The sequence below is a fragment of the Crocodylus porosus genome, unplaced genomic scaffold (assembly GCF_001723895.1).
Source record: "Crocodylus porosus isolate Cpor-Errol unplaced genomic scaffold, CroPor_comp1, whole genome shotgun sequence".
In the NCBI taxonomy this organism is placed as follows: Eukaryota; Metazoa; Chordata; order Crocodylia; family Crocodylidae; genus Crocodylus; species Crocodylus porosus.
The window spans coordinates 33,811,034-33,837,725 of NW_017728914.1; the positions used below are offsets into that span (position 1 = coordinate 33,811,034).

Sequence of the window (26,692 nt, forward strand, 5' to 3'; positions counted from 1 at the left end):
AGAGCAGCATCATGCAGATGCACAGAGTCCAGTAGAAAAGTGCCCCCCATCTTCATCAGGCCCTCCTGGGCTGTCCTCTCTGTTCTGCCACTGCCTGATGGCATGGTCTTGGCCATGACACTTTGCCTGCCTGGATCCCTGGCGGGGGTGTGCTGCAAAGGGGAAAACGCTGGCACTGGTGGGAGGAGTGTGAGCCACCACAAAGGATGTGCAGATCAGAGGCAGCAATGCCAGGGATAACGAGCTTCATTGATAATAAGCTTGGGTGGGGAGGAGCAGGGCCTTTCACTGGGGAGGTGGCTGGGGGCTGCTCTGGCCCACAAGAGCTGTGCTGTGCTGCGTGCGGGTGTGGGTTTCATTGACACCTCCCCTCCCTGCTTCTCTCCCCATCACAGCCCTGCCTCCCTCCCCGGCTCTGCTGGGATGGAGAGCAGGGAATGTAAACAGCCTCTGTCAGCAGGACCTCACATCTCCCTCGCTCGGCGCCCACGTCCTGGCTGCTCCGAGCCGAAAGCAAGCAAACGGCCACGCAGACAGGTCCCGTGTCTCCGTGGCAGGGGCACGGCGAGATCCTGGGCCAGCCCGAGGACAGACCTGCTCGCCCAAGGGTTAGGGAGTGGGCTACAGCGGCCCTGGAGCTGCTGGCAGGGTGCAGAGGAGCCAGAAGAAATGCCAAGAGTAACCAAGCCCCTTGGGACTGCCCGCCCCTGCCAGGGACCCATCCCAAGACCCCCCGGGACCCCTGGTTTGGCAGAGGATGGCAGCGCTTGGAGGGAGTTCGGTACCTTTCCTGTGGGTGCCATGGCCGCTGGTCAGACTCCGGGAGGCGGCGAGGCAGGAGCTGGGGAAAGGGAGAATAAAGGCATGAGCAGGGGGACACGGCGCGAATCTGGAGTAGCTGGCTCTGGCTTTTACCTGGCCTGACCCAGGACAGAAAGCTGGTCTGGATTAGCCTGCTGGCCCGCACCATGCGGCGACAGCCCCAAATGCCCGGCTGTGCTGGCCCAGCCGTCCTTGACCCGCTGCTGCTCTGTACACCCCCAGAGCCCAGGCAGGTGCTGCCGATGGGGGCTGGCCGGCAGGACCCGGGTGCAGGAAAGGGCTGGCATTGCTCCCGGGGTGACATGGGTGCCGCTCTGCCCTGCTGCTGCGTCTGCTTCCCGACACTGCCCCGCGTCCCAGGCGAAGGCAGGGAGGGGAGGGAGAAGCAGCAGGGAGCTGCACTGAGCAAGGGACATCCTCGCCGACATCTTGCACCAAATGCCTGGGCCTGGCTGCCTACCCGGCTGTTGGCTGCCGGGAGACGGTGCTCCCTGGAGACCCCAGCCCTCTCCGGGCTCTGCTGGCACCGGTGCCTGGAGCGCGTCATGCTGCTGCACCAGCCCCTCGCGTCCTGCCGACTGTGCACCCGTAGCCCCAGGACCCAGCGTGAGCACCCCAGTTAAGCCGGGGGGAGCACTGGTGTGACAGGGCACTGGCCCTAGATCTCAGAGGGGGAGAGGGTGATGGTGAGCACCTCCAGACAGCCCAGCTGGGCTGCACTGGATGCACCTCCGGGAGCCCTGCAATGCAGATCCCCAGCCTTGGGCGGGACGGGGGAAGCCAGACAATGCTCACACTCGCTGGCTCTCTCCCTCCAGCCCCCCGGAGACCCCAGGCTTGGGCCTGCCCCTTCCAGCTTGCCGCTCCCCACCTCAACCCTGGCCACGCAGCCGAAATTAGCAATCAGAGCCGGATGCACCCCAGCCCCAGGAAGTCGACACGGGGTCCCCATGGCAACTTGCAGACCTTGAGGATCACGTGCACCCCAGCGGAAGCCCGGGGGGGGGCTGCCCCTGGGATGGGGGTCCCCGAGGGAAGCAGGCCCTTTTGCTCCGGGGGGAGAGCAAAGCCGTGGGGCCAGGGAGCATGGAAATGAATGAGCGCCGGGCTGCGTGGCGTGTCACCCGATCCCCTTGCTCCCCCTCCCTGCCTGACACGTTGCAAGAGTGCTCGGCCATGGCGCGGTGCCCAGGCAGCGGTTTCAAGAGGGGCCCTGGGCCTGGGAGCAGCTTGCAGGCCGCCAAACCCCTCCGGCATGCTGTGCTCGGGGTCTCGGGCGGCTTGCTTCTCGCCCGCCGCAACGAGCCAGCAACCTTGGGCTGGTCACCGCTGCTAACACCCAGGGGACGGGCTTGGGGTGGAGCCCTCCTTTATGCACCAGCATGGGCCTCTGCTCTCCGCCTGCTCTGTGGGGTCTCGGTGGACACGCGTATCCACCCCCCGGGTGCAGGGCAGTGGATGGGGGCACCATGGGTGCTCTGCTTTGCCCCCCAGGCACTGCACTGTGGGGCTGGCACCCTGCCGGCTGCAGGGGCTCCTTCACCCCGGAGCTGGGGGGCAGCTCCCTCAGACCCCACTGCCTTGGAGGAGGCCGACGGGCACTTCCCTGAGGCTGAGCCCCACTCCGAAGGGATCATCGCTGCCTCCTCTACCTCCCACCCCCCGTTTTCCGGTGCATGCCGGAGAGCAGGAGGCTGCAGGGAACAGCTGCAGCGAGAGCTGCCTGGCAGCTGCCCACCCCCCTGGGCCCAGAGCCATGCTCAGAGGGGGCTCTGTGCTGGCCCCCAGCGCTGGTGGGGTGGGGGGGGTCGGTCACCGTCTCACTCCCAGGCTGCGGACACGGCCCCCACCCCCCAGGCCATCCTCCACCACACACCCGCCCACAGCAGAGACATGCGGCAGGGCGCGGCCAACTGCATCCTGCATGCTCCCTGCAAGGCCCCAGAGACTGACCACTGCGCAGCCTGGCCCCTTATCGGTGCCCTGCAGTGGGTCACCTCCGCTCCCCAGCACTTGAGAGGGTGCCCCCCCACTGTCAGGGGCCTGCTGCTTGGAGCCAGCCCCTCTCTTCCCCCAGGGCGGATGGCATGGCGGCTTGGGGCAACAAGTGTGGGGTGGCAATGAGATATTTCCAGCACCCGGTGCATGCTGGCTTCAGGGCTCCTAGTGAGGGGTGGGGCAGGGGAGTGGGGGGGGGAAATTCACCCTTCACATTTGCAAATTCACATTTGCTGGGAATCCCAGGCCCCTCCCTTTGCAGCTGCCTGGACCCAGGGTGGGGTCCTGGGAGCACAACAGCAGCTGCAGCTAACAATGCTCCAGGTGCCCAGGGGGATGCTCATCAATGATTTACCAGCAAGCCATTCCCCCCCCTTAACCCTTTGTGGAGCAGAGAACCTGCCCAGAGCTCCCCTTCCCAAACAGCTCCCACCTGCTCTGGGGGTGCTCCAAGAGCCAGCCCCAAATCCCCCCTGCAATGTGGGATGAAGCTCTGCCTGCTTTTGCGTGCTGCTCTGGGTGGTGGTGGTGGGGGGGGGGTGTTCCTCTTTCACACCGAGCTGGGGAAGCCGTGGTCTAGGGGTTATTTTTAAATCTTGCAGAAGTGGCAGCCGCAAAGGACAGTGCCAGGCGGTGGACAGACCTGGTGGTAGACGGGCAGGCTCTTTTAGGGAACCCTCCTTGAGCAACAGGGAAGGCGCGGACCCCACCCCTGCCCCAGGAGCTCAGTGCAGGCCCCTGGCCTAGCTCCTTTGGTCTCACCATAACACAGCAGCATGTAGGGTGGTGAAAGCAGACCCCATGGGAGAGCAAAAAAAAATACAAATAAAAAAAATAAAAAAAAGAGATGCCATGTTTCCCCAGATCCCCCCCAAGATACCGGGCGGCAAGCTTCGATCCTCCAGCCTGTGACAAGCAGCAGCCCAAAGAAACCCCCAGACCCGAGCTGGCAAACCCCTCCTTTTAAACGCAGCCCTACAAAGTTTCAGGAGGAGGGGAAAAAAGTGATCCTGGAAGAGTCCCAGGAGAGAACGGGGAAGCGAATGCGAATTCACGACCATTTGTGCCGTCTCCTGCTATAGATGCGACAAGGGGGCAGGGCCCACCCTGCCTTGGGGTCAGGCTTTGCTGGCTGCCTATGGGCTGGATTTGCCCGCTGGGACCAGCCAAGCAAACCCCTTGGGCTCGGCTTGGCATCCCCGTTACAGACGCTGCCCCGGTGCCCCGAGCGCCAGCTCCGGCAGGCGTGCAGCAGGCCAGGCTGCGTGGGCGCAGAGCAGGGCAGGGCATCAAGCATCAAGAACTGACCCTAAAGGCAGGCACACGGGAGCTTAAAACTCCCAAAGCCCCTTTTGCAAACACGAGGGTGCTACCAGGGTGTCTTTCCCCCGTGGGGTACCAGCTCCCCCCTTTGAGGCAGGGGCCCCCAGCGCGGCTCAGACTTACTTGCGGTGCAGGGCGCTGGAAGCAGCAGTGCCTCCCCCAGCAGCTGGGCTGAGTGGCTCTGGCAGGGGAAGCCCAGCCTACTGGTTGTACTGCAGCTGTCACTCCCTCCAGCTCTTCCAATCCCCGGCAGCCCCTCCCGGCCACCCTCTCCTGGCAGGTGGGGGGGCGCAGGGGTCTAGGGGGAACACGGGGCCCTCTGGACTCTCCAGCCCCAGGAGAAATAGCCCAGCCTGGCAAGCAGAGAGGCGGCAGGCTGCGGAAAAACAACACCCTGCCCTCGTCAGCTGGTGAAATATCTGCCTGCAGCAGGGGAACGGAGATCAGCTGTGCACCGTGTGCCTGGAGGGACAGCAGAGCCTGTCCCCCGGAGTCGAAGATGCACGAGCCCCTTGAGCCATCCCTGTGCCAGCACCCTTGGCGTCAGAGCCTGGTGCAGGGATCGCGCTTGATGCCCTGGGATGCCAGCTCTAAAGTGCCCTGGTCCTGTACCCGCAGCCCCCCTTGGCCTGCCGCTTCCCCAGGCTCAGGAGGAAGCCGGGGTGGGGCTTTGCTAGGAAAGTGCATGGATGAAGGCACGGAAAAGGAAGCAGGTGCCCCAGGCCCTTGGGCTTGATGCATCTGTGCTGCTCAGCTGGCGCTGCAGGAGGGCAGGGAGGGCCCAGGCAGGGTGGGGCAGGCGGCTGCATCCTTCCTCGCAGCATCAGACCATATAAGGTGCCTGCAGCAATGCGGCCGATAGAGATCGGTCTCGCCAACCTCCTCCTCTGAGCCAGGTTTGCCCTCTCCCAGCCCTTGACCTTACCATGGAGAAGCCACGCTAAGGTGTGCACCTTGGAGCCTATGGGAGATGCATGAGCTTTTGCAAGCGGGTGCCAGCTGAGGTGAATGGGGCAAACGCCCTTGCACCCTAATGGACTCACGGACCCCGTCGGTGCCTGGCGGTGCTCCTAGCACCGGGACTTTGGAAATGGCAGCTGGCCTTGTCAGGACCCGGAGGCTGCAATGCAGGCAGGCCAGGGGGTAGACCCTGTGGCCAGGGGTCTGCACAGACCCTCCCCTGCTGCGGCCAAGCAGTGGGGCCTGGACAGCAGTCTGCCAGGCAGTTGCCGCAGGTCACGCCAGCAGCTGGAAGGATGGGACAGGCATGTTAAGCGCGTGCAGCTGCTCCATGGAAGTCACCATGGTAATCTGGACAGGACTTCCCTCCTAATTTGGGGCTGGCAGGAAGGAAAACAGCTCCATCCTTGGCTCGGGTGGACCGGCAGCTGTTGCGTGAGGCCCAGCTGGAAGGGACAGGGGTGCCGAGGCAGGCAGGATCAGGGCCGCGCGCACAGCGGCTTGCAGGGAGAAGGGGTCAAAACGCCCCAGAGAGGGACAGGACCACGGGCCCGGTCCCAGGATCGGGGCCCGTCTGCACGCACCGATGACCGGCGGCTGGCAGCTCGAGGCTGACGGCGCCCAGAATCTGACTGAGGGAAGTTTGCTTTGGTCAGGCATGCCTGCAAATTGGGAAACGTTTGGTGAGGGGGGCTGAAGAGCCGGGTCCTTGAAGTTATGAAGATAATGTCTGCAGGATATGAGTCAGCCCGAGTGAGTCATGTTCGAGCGAAGAGCGCTGCTGGTGTGCAAAGGCACGAGCCAGCCCCCCAGCATTCAGAAAGCGGCTCGGAGCCCAGCGAAACGGCACCCATCCGCTCCCAGCCCCCCGCCTCTTCCATGCCCACCGCTTTGTGTGACCCCCCTCCTGGCCCGAGACCCCCAGCCCAGCCCCGCTGGTGCGTGAACCAGCACTGCCCTCTGCCGCCTATCCCGGCTCGCGGCTGGGGGGCCTGTGCTTTACTTGAGCAGGTAAACTGAGGCAGTAAGGCTGGCAAGGAAGGCAAAGGCCTGGAAAAAGGAGGCAGCAGGAGGTAGCATCCCAGGCACGCCTCAAGCAGAAGGGCAGGGTAGGCTTGAACCCAAGTAGAGATAAGGGCTTTCCATTCTGGCAGAAGCAAGGCGGGACGTTGCTTTGCTCGCCTGATGAGACGCTCCCTGCCCAAATGAATAGCACGGCCCTCGTTGCAGAGCTGGGTTCGTTATTAGTATCGTGTCCTATTTGTGGTGTGGGTGAGCCCAGGAGCTCCCGTCCCCCGGGAGCAGGGCTGCACGAATGCAGAACCGAGATGGCCCCTGCCATCGAAATATAAGCCGGGCAGAAGGATGGGGGGTGCAGGAGTTGGTGGTGGTCTCAGCACCGAGAAGGCAGGGGGTCGGAGTGGCAGGGGGAAGCACAAGCTCTGTGGATGCTTGCTGGGAGCCCGAGTTCAGCTCCACCCACCGGCCACTGAACGACAGCCCGCGCGTCCCCTGGACCTGGCCTGCTTGGTAATACAACCCCGGCCTTTTTCTTCAGTTTCTGAGTTGGCTGGGGTGACGCTCACGCCCGGCGCCGTGATCTGGTGCCTTAGAAGAGGCAGTCGCTGAAGACAATAAATGCCTTGTTCGCCACCGGCCACGCCAGGCCACCCTCTTCCCTGCGCCGGAGAGCAGCGTTGGTGTCCAGTCCTGCTGCAAGGCGGGCTGAAGCAATGGAGGGGCTAGATTTAATGCGCATTAACTAAAGCATGTTAATGCATGTGTAGAGGCACCTGTGGCGGAGGGTTTCCCACCCTCTGCTCCTCTCCCACGGCAGTTTCCAGCATTCAAAGGGGTAGGAAGTTTTAGTTCAAAGCCTGCCCCCCTAACTACCCTGTTCTGCACCTACCAGCAGACCTTTCCCCCAGACTTTTATTTGTCCAGTCCCCTTTGGCACTGGGTTTAGCTTTCAGTGTCCTCTTCTCCATCCATGACTCTCTTTCCTTGCCTTTTGACCCTAAAAGAAACAAACAACATGGCTCCCAATGTGTGGGAGAAAGAGAGGGCAAAACAGGAGAAAAAACTGAAGAGGGCAAGGCTACTCCTTCTCAACCAGCCTTGGGAATGTCCAAATGCTAATTAAAGCTGGTGGATAATACGCTTGAGCCTATTAGCATTGTGCACCACGAGTATGATTTGGAAACTGTTGTGGGAAAAATATTTCTGCATAGATTCCCCATTGTGCGGCCCACCGGAGTGGCCGGCGGAGGGCAGGGGTAGGTGGGCAGGCCGGCCAAGGGAAGGGCCAGGCCTCTGATGACATGGATTGAAGCGCGGAGAGCGTAGCTATTCCCCTCCGCGGCTGGACGTACCCGGCTCGCTCTCAGGTCCGAGCTGGCACCCGCTATCCCGAAGGAGCCGAGACGTAAGTAGCTTATTTTGGAAAGGGAAAGAAAAAAAGAATCGGGTCAGACTTTGCAATGCGAAGTGGCCGGAGAGCGGCTGGCAAAGAGAGGAAGGGACGTCACCCATCCTGGGACAGCAGCGGTTTGTGGCCGCACAGGCAGAGGATGGGGAGAAGCCAGGGTAGAGTTTCCATCAGACCACGTGCAGGTGAAACACGAGCACAGGCCTGAGAAAGGGAGCGGGGTCGTGTGTTGAGCAGGATCCGATGCACGGGACTTTATTCTGCTTTCGTGCCTCCCGTGGCAATGAGCCAGGCAAGACATGGCCAAAGAGAGAGGGCAGAAAGGAAGCTGCTTCTGAGCCCCCCCGGCTCAGACACGGCCCGGCCCATCCACGGAGGGCTTGGGGACGCTGACCCAAGCTCCCGGAGCCACTGGGGTGTGGTGCTGCCAGCACGGCCGTGGCCCTGGAGGAGTGGGGTGCTACACAGGGCAGCCACGCTGCACTCGGGGCTCCAGGCTGACCTGTGCATCCGGGGAAGAGGGTGCCATGAGCTGCTTCTGCTGCTCAATGGCAGGACCAGTGCCAGGCAGGCACAGTCCCAGTTCAGAGACTGGGCTGCGGGCAGCACCCTCCCTGCAGCTGATGGCCCTCGGTCCCGTGGGAGCCTTTTGCAGAGTTCCCAGTCGAACTGCCGTGACCCAGGGCTCCCAGACACACCTGGCACCGATGCTGTAAGTAGCGGATTTAGGAGATTTAAAAGCAAGCAGGCACCTTGCTGCTCTCCGAGGTGGGGCAGAGGCTCCAGGAGGGGCACAAGGAGGCACAGGAATTCAGGGTGCATTTGCTGAGCCCTGGAGCCTGCCCTGCAGAAAGTGGCTGGGGGGAGCATAAAAGCCTAATAAACTCGGGGCTGTCCCCAGGAATGCATGTGCAGCAGAGGGGTGCTGAGAAGCAACCTTGGGCACTGCTGTCTGCTGGCAGGGGCCAAAGGGCATCACTGCCGTCGACCGTTCAGGCCATGAGCATGGTCCAGCGCTGGGCACAGGCTGCTGTCTCACAGGTCATGGAGTCCAGTCCTAGCTTTGTGGTGGCACCTCGGGGAAGTTCTTTTGCCTCTCTGGGCCTCAGTTTCCCCATCAGTAAAATGGGGAGAGTGGCCTTTCCCAAGGCACTTTGAGACGGGCAAATGACACGGGCTCTCTTGGTGCCTGGTTGTCTGCTCTTGGACCGGGACCGCCATGCCGACAGTGTGCCACCAGTTCGACTTCTCCACCTCAGCGACACCCCGTAGACACTCCCGGGAGGATGCTTGGGGGCTGGTTCATGTAAGGGAGACCTCGTCTCCGAGCCAGGAGGAAGCTGCAAAGATGGGCAAATTTGGCACCTCCCTGGGGCAACCGCCTGGCGTGCAGCTGTCCCCCCGCCCCAGCATTTCCTGTCTTCCAGATGCCGGCCTGGGCAGCCCTGAGGTCCGTCTTCCAGATGCTTTCCCGGAGGAAGCCGCTCGCCCCCGGCAGCTCCGAGGGATCTGCCCTCCGCCGATGCCTCTCCACCCTGGACCTCGTGGCGCTGGGGGTGGGCAGCACGCTGGGGGCCGGGGTGTATGTCCTGGCAGGGGAAGTGGCCAAAGCCAGCTCGGGGCCCAGCATCATCATCTCGTTCCTGATCGCAGCCCTGGTCTCCGTCCTGGCCGGGCTGTGCTACGCGGAGTTCGGGGCCCGCGTGCCGCTGACCGGCTCGGCGTATCTCTACAGCTACGTGACGGTGGGCGAGCTGTGGGCGTTCGTGACCGGGTGGAACCTGTTGCTGTCCTATGTCATTGGTACCAGACCCCCCCCCAATAATCACAGTCGTTTTGCTTTTAAATAAATTCACATCTCGTCCCCCCCCAGTTCCTTGGGAAGCGTGGGTCACAGCCAGCAGGAAAGTTGGCTATCTGCTGGTATCCAGCCCACGTGAAGTGCTGGTAGCCTTTGCAGTGCAGAATATAGGTGGGGGGAGTCCGAAATGCGGGGCAAGGGGAAAACCAGCTCCTTTCAACATGCTGGAAACGAGGCCCAGTTCTGCCCCGGCACACTTCTTCAGAAGAGCTTTTCTGCGGCCGGCGCTAGCAGAAGACGGGGCGGAGGAGCGAGGGAAGGAGATGGGCAGTGTGCGATGGGGGACAGACGGGACAAGTCAGGGAAGCAGGAGGAGGTTGCCGTGCCTGGCATTCGTGTCGGGGAAGGAGGTCCGGCCGCCCTGTGCCGCCGGCTTCGCTCACCGCTGCCTCTCCCCAGGGACCTCCAGCGTCGCCAGGGCCTGGAGCGCCACGTTCGATGAGCTCCTCGGTAAGAAGATGGGGAGCTTTTTCGGCACCTACCTGGCCATGGGTTCTCCCGGGCTGGCCAAATACCCGGACGTCTTTGCTGTCTGCCTCATTGCTGTGCTGTCAGGTACAGAGCTTGCAGTTGTCTGCGCTCGATGCGTTGCTTTTGGGATGCTGGACTTGCTTTTAGAGCCCTGCAGCCTCCTGCCCTCCTCTGCGCCGCCCCAGAGGGAGCCTCCCCAACCTCCTGGGGGATGCCCGGCCCTGGCCTGCACCCCCTCTGCTACGCTGGGGCAGGACCTGACTGCAGAGGCTGTGGCATTGCATGCTGGAGGCAAGGAGAAATCTCCCCATCCAAGGCCAGTTGCATCGTCCAAGTCAATGCAAGGAGCATTGTAAGCTCCCTGCCCCCTGCGGGCCTTGCACGAAGCACTTAAAGGGAATCTCTTGAGCTCGGGTGCCCCAAAATGAAAAGCGTGCACGCTTGCTCACCCCTTCCCCCAAGGTACCAGCCAGCCCTCCCCGCTGTTTCGCTTGGGGTCCCCAGGGCTCCTCTCCTTTGGCGTGAAAGAGTCCACCACGGTCAACAAAGCCTTCACCGCCGTGAACGTGCTCGTCCTGGCGTTCGTGACGGTGAGCGGCTTCGTCACGGGGGACGTGAGGAACTGGCGGCTGAGCGTGGACGACCTGAGGAGGACGGCGGTCCTCGCAGCCAGGTGAGGCCCCGTGCCCTGCTCTTGATTCCCCGTTGGACAAGTCGCTTTCTCGAGGAACACCCATCCCCTGATCCAACTGCTTTAAATATCCCATCTGCCTTCTCGCCAGCCGTACCAGTCGTGTTCCCCGGCACCCCGAAGCCCGCTCAGAGCGACCCCCCAGCTCTGGGCGTGCCATGAAGCCCCTCTCCCCAGGGTGCTGGGGAGGGGGCTATGAACAGCACTGGGTGGGGAGCGTTGATTAGGCAGCTCTGATGGGCTCCTAGTGGCCCTCGCTGCCCAAATCCGAGCCGGTGGAGGTGCAGGTATTAGTGGGAGCCCAAGCTGGTCTATCTAGACGGCTCCGCCGCAGGGAGCTCTCGACTAGCAGGACGCCTCGGGGCTGGCAGGGAGTCAGCGAGGGCAGGTAAAGGCACAGCACGGCCTGCAGCAGCTGAGGCACAAGGCATCGCCTCCTCCACCCTGCCCTGAGGACACGAGCTGGGAGAGACCAGCAGGAGAGCATGAAGAGATACGGGAATCTCAGCCGCCTGGCTGCATCCCCTTGAGCCGCTTGGAAGTATCCTGCCCCCCACTCGGGCAACTCGTTACCTGAACACCGTGTCAGTCCGCTGCCAGAGCTCGTGGTGGCCTGCCTGCCCTGGACCCTGCCGCTGGCTGCCCGGGGGAAGCCGGGGGATAGAGTTGCAGGCTGCAAGCTGTCTGAAGGGTCACAGATACCCCCCGAGTTTGCTGCCTTGCATCAAATTCCCCCCCGCCGCCAATCGATGGGGCTGCTTATTTCTCCGCTTTGAGCCCAGGCCCCGGGCATCGTCACGGGCCGGAGGAGAAAATGGCTGTGTGCACTTGGATATGGTGTCAGCTTGCGACTGATTTCTCCTGCCAGCCATGCAGCGGGGGTGACGCCAGCAGAGGCAGGGCTCCCCTCGGGGCACGGATGGCAGCATGCGAGTCTGCTCCCGCGGCTCAGGGGGGTTCAGGCCGTGGCTGCAGGCGCGATGCAAGCTAAGACCCTGGCCGCTTTCTGTTTTGCGGGCTCCGAGGAAGGCAGCCAGGCTAGCCCAGGGGGGCAGGCTGACAACTGCATGGCTCCGAGCCGAGCGTGCCAAATCTGTCCGAAGAAACAACGCCCGCTGCAACATTGCACCAGCTTGGCAGAGCTGATTAAAATAGGGAGCGGCCCGAGAAAAAGTGAAGCGGGCTTTCCTTGTGTCCGTGTGTCTGAGCAGGCAGGAGGGGCTCCCTGCACGGTGGGGGCCCAGGGAAGGTCTCTCTCCGTAGCACAAGGAAGGGCAGGGCTGACGGCCTGTTCTGCAGCTGTTTGAACAGCGAAGGGATGTCACCAAGGTTATACAGGGAGTCGGTAGCAGGGGATTGAACCTGTCCTTCCCAAGGGCTAGCAGATGGGAGTGAGGCAGGGCGAAGGGGGGCCCTCAGGCTGACTCCTGCTCCCTCCTTCTGCCCATAGTAACCAGTCCTTGGCAAGCAATGAGACATCCGCGTTCGGGGTTGGGGGCTTCATGCCCTTTGGGTTCGGCGGGACGCTAGCCGGAGCCGCCACCTGCTTCTATGCGTTCGTTGGGTTTGACTGCATTGCCACCACGGGTAAGTGAGAAGTGGGGGGAGTACGCGAGCCCCAGCCCCAGGCACGCACAGGGACGCTGCCCCGAGCAGCCGAGGGCATCCTAGTAAATGCCAGGCTTAGCCCAGGAGCTCTGGGCTGGACCTGCTCAGTCCCGGCCCAGTCCGAGTCTTTTACTGCATTTGGGAAGGCGGTGAGGGTCCGGAGTGGGGGCGGTGGCGCTGCGGCGGCCGTGGGGCCACGTGAAACGCCCACGTTTAGCCAGCCAGGCTTGTGTTTCCCAGGGGAGGAAGTGAAGCACCCGCAGAAATCCATCCCGCTGGGCATCGTCGTCTCCCTCCTGGTCTGCTTCCTGGCGTACTTCGGGGTCTCGGCCGCCCTGACGCTCATGATGCCCTATCACCTCTTGGACCCCCTGAGCCCCCTGCCAGCGGCTTTCGAGTACGTGGGCTGGAGCGCGGCCAAGTACGCGGTGGCCGTGGGCTCGCTGTGTGCCCTGACCACCAGGTGAGGAGGCCATTTCAGGGAGGGGGTTTTTGCTGCTTCCCTCCGACTCACTCGCACGCCGTGGGCACACTCAGCTTTCTGGCTGGCTATCAAGACCCCTGCCCTGGGGTCTCAGAAAAGAGGTCATCCAGCCGAGGGTCGGGGAAGATGAGAAGGCCGCGTCAGACGGTCGGTAGTGGTTTCACCGGCAGCCCCTGGGGGAAAGACCAAGCCCCGTGATGCAGCGAGGGTCAAAACAGTGCGGCAAGGGTCAGAGGCCTGGCCCAACACACAGCACAGCTCAGCCAGAGACGGGACGAGCGGAGGAAGGCAGGCGGCTCACGTCCCTGTCTCTCCTCCTCCGCAGCCTGCTGGGCTCCATGTTCCCCATGCCACGCATCCTGTTTGCCATGGCCAGAGACGGGCTCCTTTTCAAACCTCTGGCCAGAGTCAGCAGCCGCCAGAGCCCCGTGGTCGCCACCCTGGTGTCGGGGGCAGTGGCAGGTAGGTGGGTCTTGCAGCAGCGAATGCCACGGGCCCCCCAAAGCCATCGTTCCCACAAAGCCGCCTCTCGCCAGGAAGGTCCGTGCAGCAAACCAGGGTGAACCGCGGTGAGCCGCAGCTAGAGCCGAGGGCGCCGGGGACCCCCAGCTTAGGGCTGCATGACTTATACAGGCTGAGACCAGCTTTGTATTTCCGAATTGTGGGGGTCTTCCCAGCGGCTAGCGCTCTCACCAACGCAACCGGGCCTCCGGGCTCGTGGTCTTCCCCACACGGTGTCCCAGGCCAGTGGGGACTGTGGTGGTGGCCCCAAAGACAGGAGCCCTGTCCTCCAGTGGCTCTAAGCAGAGACCGCTGAGGCCTCTTTGGCCGGCAGAGGTGCGTCCTGAGGTCCGAGCCCTGGGCAGACACGAGATCCCTGCGGGCCTGATTCGGTGGCTGGAAGCTCACCCTGCCTTGTGTCCGCAGCTGTGATGGCCTTCCTCTTTGACCTGAAAACCCTGGTGGACATGATGTCCATCGGCACGCTGCTGGCTTACACCCTGGTCGCTGTCTGCATCCTCCTCCTCAGGTAAAAGCCGTGGAGCAGCCCTGGCCGGAGAAGTGGGGCAGCCGTGCCCCGCGCCCCAGCAGGGCTTGGCTTGCTAGACTGGGGTGCGGCGCGGCTCTCGGCGCCGCAAGGAGCAGCCTTGCTTCTCCTGGGTCCCCTTGCTCGGGAAGGGTCCTACAGCACGTTGGCCAGGGGCCTGGGGGCAGTGCGGACAAGTGCCCCCGCATCTCCCCGCGGGGTGATGGGAGAGCGGGTCGTGGCGTCCACGCAGGAGGCCGAGAGGGAAGTGCAGCCCTCACCCGTCCTGGCCTCTTTGCACAGGTACCAGCCTGCATCTGACTCGCGGGAGCCCCCGGATGCCAAGGGGGTGGCCAGAAGGCTGCGGCTGGGCTTGCTCCGCCGTCCGCCCGTGCGTCCAACCCCGCGCTCCTACAGCCTGGTGTCCTGTGCCGTGACACTCATCGGTACACGCTCGAGTCCCTTTCCTCGCTGCTTCCCGGGGTGCTGCGCTGCAGCTGCAGCTGGAGCTGGAGCTGGAGCTGGAGCTGGAGCTGGAGGGAGGCTCCGCCTGGGGGTGAGGGACTCCCTGGTCATCAGCCAGCTCCTGAAAGTGTCTGTGCGGTCCTCTCCCCAGCCCTGCTGGTGTGCGCGGCGAGCGCCGTGACCGTGGCCGGGCGGCAGTGCCTGGTCTCTGGGGAAGCCTGGTGCATCGCTGGTCTGGTTGTCCCTCTCCTGGGGATTTTGGGGGGGTCCCTCATCATCTGGAGGCAGCCTCAGAGCAAGAGGGAGACATCCTTCAAGGTGAGCCGGAGGCCTGGCGGCTCTCAGGGCCGCGTCCGTGCGGCGTCCTGCTCCCGTTGACTGCGCCAGGGTCCCTGTGGCTGCCGCCCCCGGTCTCCCTGCGCCCCCGAGCGCTCATTGCCCCCCGTCTCCATCCCTCCCGCTCCCTGGCGCTCTGAAAGCCCCCGTGCGTTTGCCCCAGGTTCCCTGCCTGCCCTTCCTGCCGCTGCTCAGCCTCCTCGCCAACAGCTACCTGATGGCCCAGCTGGGCACGGACACCTGGCTGGGGTACGCGGCGTGGATGGCGATCGGTAAGCCTCGTTTCAAGGGGCTTCGAGGGCCGAGGGGGTTGCGGGCTATCCCTGTCCCCTGTGGCACTGCGGCATGATGCCGTCCCAAAACATCGTGGCCCGGTCGTGATAGACGCCCCCTCGCCCGCTCTCCGCGCAGCCACCGCGTACTCGCGTGTCCTCCGGGGAGGCTTTCTGCGCCGGTCGAGGCGAGGCAGGCAAGGGGGGGGACAAGGCCCCCCATCGCTGCTCTGCGCGTTCCCAGGTTTCCTCATCTACTTTGGCTATGGCATCCGTCACAGCGCCGAGGGACGCGAGGCAGAGCCAGAAAGCGCAGCCGGCGACGCAGCAGCCGAGACGAGGAAAAACCGAGTCTAGCCAGGCCGCGACTTGGGGCGATGGAGTCGGCCCCAGGCCGCGGGGTCTCCGTAGGTGCAGAGCCCTGATAAACCCACTGCTGATTTTTTTCTAGTTGCATCGTTTCCTAGCTGTCAGGGGCTGGAAGGGACCCTACGGACCTGGCGGTAGATGCGAGTACCGGCCCTGTGGGACCCGCTTTGGGGGTCTTTGGAGCCCACGCTGCTTAGAGCAGGGAGAATAGCCAGGCGCAGGGCTCGTTTTCTCTGGGTTTCGCCTCCTTTTCCCTGGGCACATCCCGGGGCCGCCCCCCTCCCCTCGGCCCCTGCCCTCTCCATCCCATGCCTGGTCCGGGCTTGGACGAGGAACGCAGGAGGCGGGAGCTGTTGTTTTAAGCCCGGCGCTGAATAGTGCCATTCACCTCCTGGCAGGGACCTGGGCCCCGTAGCAGGCGGGCGTGAAAGGGGTTTTGTTTAAAGAGGAAAGGAGGCGAGCCTCGGCGCTGCTTTGAAATCTGCCCCTCCGTCTCCCGCGCCCCAGCCCCTCATTCACCTCCCCACAAAGCCCGGCTCGGCCCTGGGAGGGAGCTGAGAGCGTGGCACTCGCCGCCCCGAGCGTGGCCGGCCACCCCGCGGTGCCACCATGACCCCCAGGGCGCTGGCCGTGCTGGGCTGCCTCCTCTTCCTCCTCCTCTGGGGTAAGTCTGGCAGCTCCCGCGCTGCCCCCAAGCCGGGGGATTTCTTCTCCCTCCTACACGGGGCTTCTGCATCCCATGCCACGCGGGGCTTGGCAGCACGGAGGAAACACAAGCCCTGCTAGCCCCTGACCCGGGCATCGGGAGCCGACTTCTTCCCCCAAGAGCCTGGCTGGAGTTTGCCAGTGGGCCCCAGCTCCGTGGGGTGGTGGGATGTGCTGGTGGGCTGGGCAGCATTGCAAAAAGCCTACGCCAACCCCTTCCCGGAGACCCCCTGGCAGCCACGGACCATCCGCCCCCGAGTGCCTGCTCTCAGACAGGTGCCCCCCACACCTGGGAGCAGCTGGGGAGGGGAGATGCGGAGCGACATCTGCTATGCCCATGGCTGCTGAGCAGAGGGGAGGGCTCTCGTCTGCCTGGCTGCACCCTCCCGGACCTCCATCCTCCTGAGCACGACGGTCACCCAGCTGCGGCCGCTGCAAGGGGGGCTGGGGGGCAAGCAACACGACCGTGCAAAGGCTGCTCACGGCCAGCCCCGGGTCCAGCGCCAGCTGCCCTCCCCTGCTACAGCTGCCGTGCGGCAGCGGGGAGCGCCCACATCTCTCACCTCCATCAGGCAGGCGCGGGCAGCACCCGTGGGCTCCGTGCCCGGGGTCCAACGCCTGCCCTGCCACTGAAAGTCCTGTGCAAGGCGAGGCCAGGACAGGGGCACGTACAGCCTCCGGCCCCCCTGCCTGGGGTACCCCTGACCCCTGTCTGTCCCCCCAGCGGAGGGTCGGGAGAAGGTGCAGCGCCCCCAAGCCCCGGAGAAGAAGGCCACGAGAGAGTCCAAACTCCAGGCTGCCCAGGGCGTGGGCAGGAAGGCCAAACTGGTGGCACCCAAGCCCCTGCCCCCCACGAACTCCACAGCTGCCCCCGGCGCGGGGAAGCCACCAGCCTCCATCCTGAGCCAGGTGGTGGCACGGGGGCAGTTCCAAAAGGTGCCCGAGTCCCTGGTGCTGCGAGCGGGGGATGCGCTGGAGCTGCGGTGCCGGGGCCGGGCGGTGCGGTGGAGGTACCCTGCCCACCTGCAAGATGATGAGGAAGGGCGGCTCAGGTACGTGGCCCTGGCCCTAGCCCCAGGGTCGGTGCGGGGGGAGAAGGGGCTGCTTGGGGTCTGGGACCCAGGTGCAAAAGCCCTGTCCAGGGAGCTTTGAGGAAGCGCACGGGGAGAGGCAGGCTGAAGGTGTGCGTGTGCGCACACACAGGGATGCCCCAGCCGTGGGCAGATCTAGGAGCTGCAAAGGCGGGTGTGGAGGGTGAGGTACAAGACGACGCCTGTCTGTCTCCTAGAAGCACGGGGCTGGATGATTCGGTTTACCCTTGAAGCAAAAACCAAATATAGCCACATTGCAAGGCATTAAAAACCAGCCTGCGGGGCTGCAAGGTAGGAGCGGGGAAGGGACAGCAGCAGGGCAGATAGCTGGGTCGGCGGGACATCGAGAGCACTAGAAAGGGGACAGGGTCGTTAAGGCCTGTGGCACGGAGAGCTCAGAAGGGATCGGGGAGATGACAAGGAGCCAGGAAGACAGCTGCTGCCACGGCCAGGCCCTTGGTTTGGGTGGAGCAGGACTGAAAAGGGGTTCGAGTGCAGCAATGCACCCCTGGGCCTGCCCCTCCCTGCCAGAGCCGTCAGAAGGCAGGAGGTCCCTTGCCCTGCACGGGGAGAGAGCCAGGCACGGTGCATCTCGGCTGCAAGCGACCAAGGTCCGTTCCACGCAGCCGGGGCCGTGGAGCCTGCCAGCATCGCAGCGGCCCGGCCAAGCCCCTCTATCCTCAGGCACACCGAGCAGGCCCCTCTCTTCCAGGGTCAAGCACTATGCAAAGTTCAGCCAGCTGCTGGTGGTGAACGCCACGGCCGCCGACACGGGCGAGTACAGCTGCTGGTCCCTCCAGTGCCAGGACAGCCCGTGCCAGGAGGGCGAGGACAGGACGGGCAAGACCTTTGTCTTCTTCGCAGGTCAGGGGTCCACGGGGGGGAGGGAAGACCCAGGCAGGGCAGGCGAGCGGCAGCAATGCCACGGGCGGGTTGCAAAGCCCGGGGATGCCAGGGGGAGCCCGTGGGCTTGCTCGCATGGGTGTGTGGGTCCTGCCACCCTCGGCAGCGTGAGCTGTGACGACGCAGAGCGCCGGGCGCTTGTGTCTCACCGCAGCTGGATGGGGGCTTCCCCTTCTCACGCCGGGACTTGATGGGTCCTCCGTGCCCCCCCAGACCCCCAGGAGCTGTTTGTCCCCACGGAGGATTACTATGAGGTGGTCCAGCTGCGCACGAACCGCCCCACGCTCCTGCCCTGCCAGGTGACCAGCCCGCTGGCCCGCGTGACGCTGCACCGCGAGTTCCCCCCCGAGGAGGTGCCTGTGGACGGTCGGGACATCTCTTACGACGTCCGGCGCGGCTTCACCATCCACCGCTCCCGGCCCTCCTATGCCGGCTCGCTCTTCTGCATGGCCAGCCTGGGCGGCGTGCGGCAGATCTCCACCAAGTACATGCTGGTCTACATCAACTGTGAGTGCTGCCCGCCCGCCGGGGTCCCAGCGAGCCCCGCGGCCCCTCGCCAGGCCCTGCTCTGGCTTGGCTGTGAAGTCCTCCACACCTGGCCATGCTCAGCTCCCTTGTCGAGGCGGCGGTGCCATGCTGGTGGGCACACGGTTTGCCCGGGGCAGCACGAGAACATAAGAACAAGACCATTAGAGGTGCCACGGACGGGGTCAGGCCCTCGGGCCATCCTGCCCGTGTCGCGCTCACGCCCTCGGGCTGCTTCTGGACAGCCGTTCTCCCAGCCAGCCGAGGTAGAGTCGTGTTATCTGTGCGCACTTGGCCATCCAAGCCCTGGGGCCAGGGCACGGCACTCCCCAGGCAGGCAGGAGTCACAGAGCACAGGTCCTGGCCATGGCAGATCTCCCACCCTACCCCCCGCAGGCCCACCTATGATGCCCAGAGGAGCGGGTGGCTCATGCCAAGAGCTCAGAAACCTCCCAGGGCCCTGGCTGGAGGCTCTGCTCCTCTGCTCAGGGTCCAGCTGATTGCTGAGCTTGGGGCCAGGGAGGAATTTGTGCCCCCAGATCAGCCTGGCATGGGCTGGGGAGTGTTTTCCCTTGCTGTGGTCCTAGGATCCTCTCCCACAGAAGGGCAGGGTGTACCCCCACTTGGTCCAGTCTGGGTGCTTTGCAGCGATGGCAGAGGAGCGGCTGGAGGGGGTGGTATTTGGCGCCTAGGAACACAAAGGACTGGCCTTAGGCGACCAGCCTCTCTCCAGGGGGTTCTGCCCTGTTGCACCTCACTCCTTCCCTCTGGCCTTTGCAGACCCTTCCTCCGCCCCCAAGCCCACGGTGCGGGCATCGGGCACCTCTGCGCGGGCGGGGGAGAACTTCAACGTGACCTGCACCGTGCTTGGAGAGCCGGAAGTGGCCGTGGCCTTCACCTGGGAGTACCCGGGGCAGAAGGTAGGGCAGCTGGCCAGGGCTTTGTATCTCGGGAGCCCCCCTTCGCTCCAGCCAGGATCCAGGGGGCCACTGCTGCAGAGAGAGAGAGCCCAAACCTGCGGCGAAGGGCTTGCTGTGCAGACCTTTGCAAGGTCGGAGCCAGGACTAGTATGCCAGCCTATGAAACCCTTGGGTCCCTAACCCCTGGCCCCCTGACCTCCCTTGCTTCCTAGATGGGCAGGCCGCCCTACGTGCGGGAGCGCACAGACCTGGTGCGCCGCGGCGGGCAGGTGCGGCAGGAGTCCGAGAGCACGCTGTACGTGGACGAGGCACGGGACGTGGACGCCGGGCTGTACACCTGCCGCGCCGAGAACCTGGAGGGCAGCGCCAGCACCGCCACCCGTGTCCGCGTGCTCCCGGCCCCGCGGGGCGGGCGGCCTGGCTAGCCTGGGGGCTTGCGGCAATACCTCCCCGGTGGCTGCAAGGCAGGCTGGGGCGGGGGGGTCTCTGCCCTTGCTGGCTCTGCCTCTGCATTTGCTTATTAAAATCACTGGCTTTAAACAGGAGAGAGCTGGTCATCTCCCAGCACGCGGGGGGCACCAAGGGTGCAGTGAGACTGCCCTTGAGATGATGACTGCAGCCGGATCCTCCAGCACCGGGGCTATGCAGAGCTCAGCCCCTGCTGATGCCCAGCTGGGGAAACCCAGCTCTGTGAGGGGCAGGGAGCTGGAGAGATGCCCCGGGAAAGGGGTGCGGTGGGAGGATGCACCCAAGCAGCCGCGTGATGACCGTACCGTGCTGCAGCAGCTCGGATGGCAACCTCACCATCCATGGAAAACACTGACATTGCATTGGTTTGCTAATGTCCTGCAGACTTCTATTCTCGCAGCCCGGAGCGCGTGCGCGCGTGCATGCACACACATACACATGCACACGCTATCCCTGGGGGAAGCTCTGCAGCTGTTAGTGGTGCAGCGGCCTCCCCACTCAGGTTCTCCCTAAAGTATGGGCATGGAAAATGCATCTCACAGAGTGGTGCCAGTCCCGCACCTCCCGTCCTCAAGAGATGCAGTCAGTCCATCCCCACCGCTGGGCTTGTTCCGGCTCAGAAGGACCTAGAAAGCAGCCAGTAGCTCCGAGTGCTTTAGAGGCTGCCCCAAGATCCAGGCCTAGAGGTAAAACAAGCTCTGTCCGGCTGGAGCTCCAAGCCGGAGGCCTTGCAACCCCCTGCCACGTCTCTTCCGCACAGCGTCATCCCATCCTATCCCCACCTGACAGCAGCACCCGGGAACCGGATGCCGGCCATTGGACAAGAGCAGGGCAGAGGGCATCAAGCCTGGCAGAGATTAATCAATAGCCCCTGCGGTTCTCCGGCCAGGAGCAGCAGGGTGGCAGAGCATGGAGCGATGCTGCTTTGTACACGTGGCGTATACAAATGCCCAATGAGACCAACGCCAGGGAGGCCCCAGGTCTGGGGGCCCCGTCACCATGCCATGGCTTTGTGATGGGAGGCTGGATCTGCTTCTTGCACCCTCTTCTGCCTGTGGTAATGCCAGGTTCGGTCCAGCTGTGCTATTCGGTCACACCAACATACGCAAGGAGGGAAGCAGATCTCCAGAGCTGGGCTCCGGCCTGCTCTCCCACCCTGCCCGAAGTAGCAGAAAGGACAGGATGGGGCAGTCAGGTCCCCGTGCTTTTCTGATTTTATCCCCCCCATGCCAGCCTTATGGCTGGGGCGTTTGCTAGCGGCTCAGGTTTTTGGGGATCCCGATCCTTTCAGGCACAGGCCGAGCGGCTCAGGGCGTGCAGCTGCCAACACGCCGCTGGTGAAGGCTGATGCCCGGGGAAGGGCGAGGGGAGCTGCTCGCTTTCTGTACGGCTTCGTGCAAGCTCAGAGTCCCTCCCGGCCCCTGGCGCGTCAGAGGCAGAGGAGGAAGTGAAGGAGGAACAAAGACCGACTGCGGATAACCACTCTTTAACTCCCGGGAAAATACCTGGCAGTTCCCAGGCACCAAAAACTATTGCTTCACTGCAAAAAGAAAAAAAGAGCAGCCTCTTTAGGAAATAAACAGGCACAATGCTCCTTAAAGTGACTTCCCAAGCTGCGCAGGGCTTTCCAGCAGGTCGGCTGGGCCCTAGCCCTCCCCGGCTCCTGCCTCCTAGCACAGAAAGGGAGAGACCCAAGCCGTGCACATCCCACAGATCCTCCCCCCACAGCCAGGCCCCCAGTGCTAGGGCACAGGGGAGAAGGTCCTTTTCCTCTCGTGCCGGCCATCACGGTGCCCCTGGGTGAGGGGGGAGTGCAGTGCTACCTACTCATCCCACCACGTATGGGGGCAAGACCCATCAGAAACAGCAACCCTCCGAGGTGCAAGCCTGTAGAGAACCAGGCTCTGGGCCGTCCGGGGGCTGCTCCAAAGCAGGCTCATGGCTCAGGCACCTGCCCCCTCCTGCAGAGCTTCGAGCCCCAGTTGCGGCAGGAGCGACTCCAGTACATCTCCCTCTGCGGCTGGTCCTTGCAAGAGCTCAGCGCCTCGCCCCCGCGCGCCTGAAGCTTGCGGCCCCGTCCCTGGCTGCTGGGGGGAGCAGGAGAGGTCCAGCAAGGCGGGATGGGGTGGAGCAGGGGCGAGGGTCCTTCCCCAGGAAGGTGGGGGAGATGCACGGCCTCGTGCAGGCTTGCGGAGAACGCCCGGCCAAGGCTTGCAGGGACGCGGGGAGCAAAGCGCACGGGGAGGGGAAGCCGCTGGGCACCGACGGAGCTGGGTTCTCACACACAGAGAGCCCCTGTGCCGGGCTGCCAGGGCCGAGGGTCTCAACAGGGGATAAAGAAGGGGCCAGTGCAGCTCTGAGAGGCAGAGCGAGCTCCCTGCCCCGTGGACAGGCACTGCCCAGCCTCAGCCCAGGGCATGGCTTCTGGGAGCAAAAGGATGGGAGCCAAGCCTCCCTTCTGTCACCCACGCCCCATGCTCCTGCCGAAGGGCCTCGTGGCACCAGCCAACAGGACAGTCGGGCCCTGTGGATGCAGAGGGAGATGGACACGAGCCGTGAAACACGGGGCCAGAGTCAGACCCGAAGGCGCTTGGACCCAGAGACGCCCAGTTCAGATCCACCTCTGGTTCCATATTCACCGACTGACAAAACCCAGCCCGGGTCCCCTTCCCAGACCCGCGGTTTGCCGCCCAGTTTCCTTCTGGTGCTGGGAGCCAGCGGCTCCATCTAGGCACACTGGTAACCCCGAGGCTTGTCAATACACGAGGGGGCCCGTGGCTTCCCCCGAGGTCCGAGCCAGGATGGGGGCACAGAGGAGATGGGCAAAGTCCATAAGCAACGTCCTACAAAGGGCTCCCCCGTCACCGCAGGATGAGAAGCCCCCTCAGAGGCTCCAAGCCCCCCGTAGCAGCCAGGGGACAGTCACAGGGGCCACTGCTACGTGGCGATGAGGGGCGCCTCGGCCACGGGCAGTGGGAAGGTGGGGGGTGCATCGCCGTTGAGGACGCGGTACAGCAGCTCCTCCTTTTCCCGGTGCACCTGCTCCCGCAGCTGCGACTCCTTCTCCAGCGCCCCCCGCGTGGCCAGCAGCTCCTCCGACAGCTGCCTGCAAGGGGACAGCAGGGTAGGGAGGAAGGGGTAGGGGATGGAGTCGGGAGGGCCAAGGCAGAGATGGGCTCCCCCCGTGCCCGGGTAGTGATCCTTAAGCAGGGGGCTGCAGCACCTTAGGGTGCCTGGAGGGCTTTTTGAGGGTACCGCGAGATGCCATGCAGCGTTAGCACTGGGGAGGTGGGCAGACAGGATTCACAAACTAAACCCAGAGGTTTCAAATAGTCATGGGCTTGCCCAGTTCTTTGCAACAGAAAAACTGCGCTAGTATTTCTCCATCATCAAAAAAGCAAGTGAAAAACTAAAGAGCTGGTATCTTCCAAGGGGCCTTGAGTCTAACGGGTGGGGGTGGGCAGCTCGTGTCAAAAAGACAGAGAACCACTGACTTTGGGGCTGGTTCTTGTCCCTGTGTTGACCTCTGTGCAGTGCCTAGACCTTGAATGGACTTGCGGTCTCAGAGCCACATGCATCCTACGTACTTTTGCATGCATGCCCGCCAGACACACACAGCTCCCCCAGAGCCATCACTGTGCATGTACATACACCCAGGCACACACTCGTGCTCCCCAGAGCCAGCATCATGCATGTACGCGCACATGTACTGCAGAGCCAGGGATGCTCTAAAAGTACATACACCCCTACCCGTGCACCCACCCACCCACTCTAGAGCCATGATCATGCATGTACCTGCACACACTCCCCCGAGCCAAGGGGTGCTCTATACATACATGTACCCCTATCTGTGCACCACATACACGCGCACACAGGCTCAGCCAGTGCTTCCCCATGTGGTACAGTGGCACCCAAGCACCTCTCCTGCCTGGCAGTGCCTGTGGTACCCCATGCTAGGAATAGCACCCCCCCACAGCACACTGCCAGCCCGTGCAGCCTGGGGGGGTAACAAAGGGGGATGGTGGGAGTGCCAGCTTGGGGAGAGCAGTTACCTGGTCATGATCAAGTGTTTCTCCGTCCGAACTTGCAGGTCCTCATTCTCCTGCTGCAGGGCTTTCACCTTCTCTTCCAGCTGCAGGTTCCTTTCCACCTAGAACAGGCCACGCGGGGTTGGGAAAGGGGGATCTGGCAGCTGGGAGCCCCTTCGAGGGGCTAACGAGGCCAGGTCCAACCTCCGCCCTAAAGTGGATCTGTGACAAATGCAGGCTGTGTGTGTGCTCGGTGGTGCGTGGCAGCATCTGCTGCCTGCCAGCCAGGGGCCAGGGCTGCAGCCTCAGCTCATCAGTGCAACCCTCTCCGTGTTGGCTCAACTCCCTGCCCACGTGCGCTGGAGCCGGCGCTCCAGGTAGGACTCCCAGAGCCAGGGGACGCGTGCCTAGAGAGCAGCGTGCGCACAGCCGGTGGGGGACCTTCAAGCAGCCATTGGACCCACCACAGCCTCCAGGGTCAGCAGCTTCTTGTCCAGGTGGTGGATGCGCTCGTTCTTCATCTCGATGACGAAGTGCAAGCTCTCCAGCTCCTGCTCCCAGAACTGGCTGAGGCTCCCGTAATCCTGGGAAAGGGAGAGAGAGGGCATGCAAAACCCTGCCTCTGATGCCAGGGTGGCCCGTGCATGGCCCTGGCTTGGATCCCATCCTTGCACGGAGGCTTGGGAGGACAAAAGCCAGAGATGATCTTTACACCACATGCTCCTTGCCGTGCACTCCTACCCCACATGTGCTTGTGCCCACATCGGAGCTGGCCACGCGAACGCAAGAGCCCAGGGTCACCTGCATAACCTGCGCCCACGCTGCCTTCCCAGTCTACTCACTAAAGCCCTGCTTGTTTCCAACAGGCTCCCAGCTCCCCAGGCATGAAGGGCATGGGGAACCCCACTGTTTGCCCTCACATTGGTACCAAAGCCCTGATCCCCCCAGACTCAGAGGCCCATCAGAGGCTGCCGCTTGCCCTAGCACGAGGCTGACAGCCTTGCCCGAGGTCAGTGGCATGCAAAGGGCTGTGGAAATGCAGTCCCGAGACCCCCCCAGTCCTCTCGCTCTCATGCACCTGCAAGTGTTTCTTGTAGTCTCGGCTCAAGATTGACTCCTCCACCCGCTTCATTCTCTCCTGGAAGGATTTCAGCTGGGAGTTCAGCTTCCCGATTGTCTCCTAGGGCAGGAGGGAAGGGCAGAGGTGGGGGCAATTAGGAGCTCTGAATCGGAGCCACCTCTAAGCCAACCCCCAGCCCCTGCTGCCTTAGGTCTGCTTCCGAGCCATCCCTCAGGCAGAAAGGAGATGCAGGCAGCAGCCCCACAGCAGAGCAGATAGAGGCATGGGTCCCTGCACAGCTTTCATGCTTCCCTTGCTTTGAGCAGGTCCACAGGCTACGAGAGGGGAGAGCAGGCAGAAGCCACGGGCCAGCACCTGTAAGGACGCCTGGGTGTGCTGGTAGGATTCGGTCAGGAGCAGCTTCTCCTGGTCGTGCATCTGCTGCAGGCCTGCGGGGAACAACACGGACAGTCGGCCACGAGGGGTGCCTCGCGGATGGCATCGCCAGCAGGGCACTAGGCTGTGCCCAGGGGCCAGGCAGTGTCCTGGAGCTGGGAGATCCCTGAAAAACCAGGGTGCAGACAGCAGGCTGATGGCTGTGAGGGGACAGGGGGGAGATGCCATTCCCCAGCACAACAGGATAGCTGGCTGACAGCATGCCAGATGCAGGCAGGTGGTGGTAGGGGCACAATAGGCCACGGTCCTATGCACACCGTAGGACCCTACTGCTGGGCAAGAAGAGCACCAGGCCGAGGCGGCCCCGGGGATGGGAGGGAGCCATCCCCATGCAGACCCCTACCTTGGAGGGCTTCAGCATGCTGCCGCTTCAGCGCATCCAGCTGCTGCTCGTGCTCCACGTCGCTCTGCCCTGGCACCTAGAAAGCAAGTGCACAACCAGTCCCGCGTGCCCACCGGAGCTGGCTCTCCTCAGCTCCAGACCCCTGTGGGGCACAGTGCCCCTGCCCCGCACTGCCCAGACCTGAGCAAGTCCCAAGCTCCAGGGTGCTCAGAGGCCGCTCCAGTCTCGTCGGGCTGGGTAGGCGTCTCAGGCATCGCATGCCTTGTGTGCCCAGCATGCTCTCGCGCTCCCTGCCACCCCGGCTCTGCAGGCTGAGCAGACCAGGCAAGTTCACCCAGGCCCTCCTGGATGCATGCAAGGAAGCCCCAGCCCCTAGGGTCCATGTTTCCCCCCACCCCATGAGGGCTCTGGGGAGCCGTGCAGATGGTGGCCAAGGGGCTTTCTGTCTGGTTCTCCAGGGGACGATAAAGGAGCCAGCCTGGCCCAAACTGAACCCCACCCAAAACATCTCCATTCCCCTTTCCCACACCCCGCATCAGGCCCCAAAGCAAAGCACTGCGGATAAGGAGACATGCTAATGTCAGAGCTGCGAGCACAGACACGGGACTGGGGGATGATCCCCGGGGCACCCAGACTGCCCAGAAACCCCCCTGCGCGCAGCAGCTGAAGGCCCCTGCTCCGTCCTCGGCGGCCAGGGGGAGCAGGCAGGTTGCCATCCCTGCAGGACTGGGGCCATCGAGCGATGGGCTGGTGCCTGGTCCTGCCCTGTTCTCCCTCCGAGCCATCGCGCAGGGCTAATGCCATGGCTGGGAGCACCGAGACACGGGACGGGGCTCTCGGCCCACGGGGAGCTTGGGTCCCACCTGGCTCCCGACACCTTGGGTCAGCTGCTCGGCCTGGGTAGCCGCCTTCCCCCTCCATCTCTTGCCATCTTCCTGCTGGCCCCGCGGGAGCTTTGCCGCCGGACCCCTCTGCTGCTCCAGCAGCGCCGCCTTCTCCCTCTGCGCATCCTCAGCCGGGGGGGCTGCAAGTTAAATGCAAGCGGCTGAAACGCCAGGGGCTGGTTTGGCGGGGGGGT

The 26,692-nt window shown here is 63.7% G+C and overlaps 3 protein-coding genes across 4 annotated transcripts in view; 2 read left to right on the forward strand and 1 right to left on the reverse strand.

The window, feature by feature from the left end:
- Positions 1 to 8,750: 8,750 nt before the first annotated feature.
- LOC109309865 (cationic amino acid transporter 2-like) lies at positions 8,751 to 15,120 on the forward strand. The gene is made up of 12 exons (XM_019534738.1): positions 8,751 to 8,837; positions 8,959 to 9,334; positions 9,792 to 9,947; positions 10,368 to 10,536; positions 12,005 to 12,141; positions 12,403 to 12,625; positions 12,972 to 13,108; positions 13,574 to 13,678; positions 13,826 to 14,119; positions 14,290 to 14,456; positions 14,638 to 14,746; positions 14,991 to 15,120. The coding sequence occupies exons 1-12, from the start codon at positions 8,751 to 8,753 to the stop codon at positions 15,101 to 15,103; spliced, it is 2,073 nt and encodes a 690-aa protein (XP_019390283.1). The 3' UTR covers positions 15,104 to 15,120.
- Positions 15,121 to 15,724: 604 nt separating this feature from the next.
- On the forward strand, positions 15,725 to 19,684 carry LOC109310296 (platelet-derived growth factor receptor-like protein). Its single transcript, XM_019535389.1, has 6 exons — positions 15,725 to 15,779; positions 16,545 to 16,872; positions 17,624 to 17,775; positions 18,028 to 18,321; positions 19,120 to 19,259; positions 19,472 to 19,684. The coding sequence occupies exons 1-6, from the start codon at positions 15,725 to 15,727 to the stop codon at positions 19,682 to 19,684; spliced, it is 1,182 nt and encodes a 393-aa protein (XP_019390934.1).
- A 1,522-nt stretch (positions 19,685 to 21,206) lies between these two features.
- Positions 21,207 to 26,692, reverse strand: part of CCDC69 (coiled-coil domain containing 69) — a 13,560-nt gene continuing 8,074 nt past the window's right edge. For both annotated transcript variants that reach the window (XM_019535249.1, XM_019535248.1), the window contains exons 3-9: positions 26,478 to 26,638; positions 25,615 to 25,690; positions 25,191 to 25,264; positions 24,834 to 24,935; positions 24,220 to 24,339; positions 23,780 to 23,877; positions 21,207 to 22,833 (exon numbers count right to left, since the gene is read on the reverse strand). In XM_019535249.1, the coding sequence (XP_019390794.1) occupies positions 22,665 to 22,833; positions 23,780 to 23,877; positions 24,220 to 24,339; positions 24,834 to 24,935; positions 25,191 to 25,264; positions 25,615 to 25,690; positions 26,478 to 26,638 (800 nt within the window). In that variant the 3' untranslated portion in view covers positions 21,207 to 22,664. The remainder of the gene's footprint in view (positions 22,834 to 23,779; positions 23,878 to 24,219; positions 24,340 to 24,833; positions 24,936 to 25,190; positions 25,265 to 25,614; positions 25,691 to 26,477; positions 26,639 to 26,692) is intronic.

What these genes read in the sequence shown, in the direction of transcription:
- LOC109309865 (XM_019534738.1), top strand. Translation starts at nt 8,751, where the DNA reads ATGCCGACAGTGTGCCACCAGTTCGACTTCTCCACCTCAGCGACACCC. An exon ending in CCTCATTGCTGTGCTGTCAG is followed by an intron (nt 9,948 to 10,367) that starts GTACAGAGCTTG and finishes TGGGGTCCCCAG; the next exon opens with GGCTCCTCTCCTTTGGCGTG. An exon ending in CGCGGCGTGGATGGCGATCG is followed by an intron (nt 14,747 to 14,990) that starts GTAAGCCTCGTT and finishes GCGCGTTCCCAG; the next exon opens with GTTTCCTCATCTACTTTGGC.
- LOC109310296 (XM_019535389.1), top strand. Translation starts at nt 15,725, where the DNA reads ATGACCCCCAGGGCGCTGGCCGTGCTGGGCTGCCTCCTCTTCCTCCTC. An exon ending in CCTCTTCCTCCTCCTCTGGG is followed by an intron (nt 15,780 to 16,544) that starts GTAAGTCTGGCA and finishes CTGTCCCCCCAG; the next exon opens with CGGAGGGTCGGGAGAAGGTG. An exon ending in CATGCTGGTCTACATCAACT is followed by an intron (nt 18,322 to 19,119) that starts GTGAGTGCTGCC and finishes TGGCCTTTGCAG; the next exon opens with ACCCTTCCTCCGCCCCCAAG.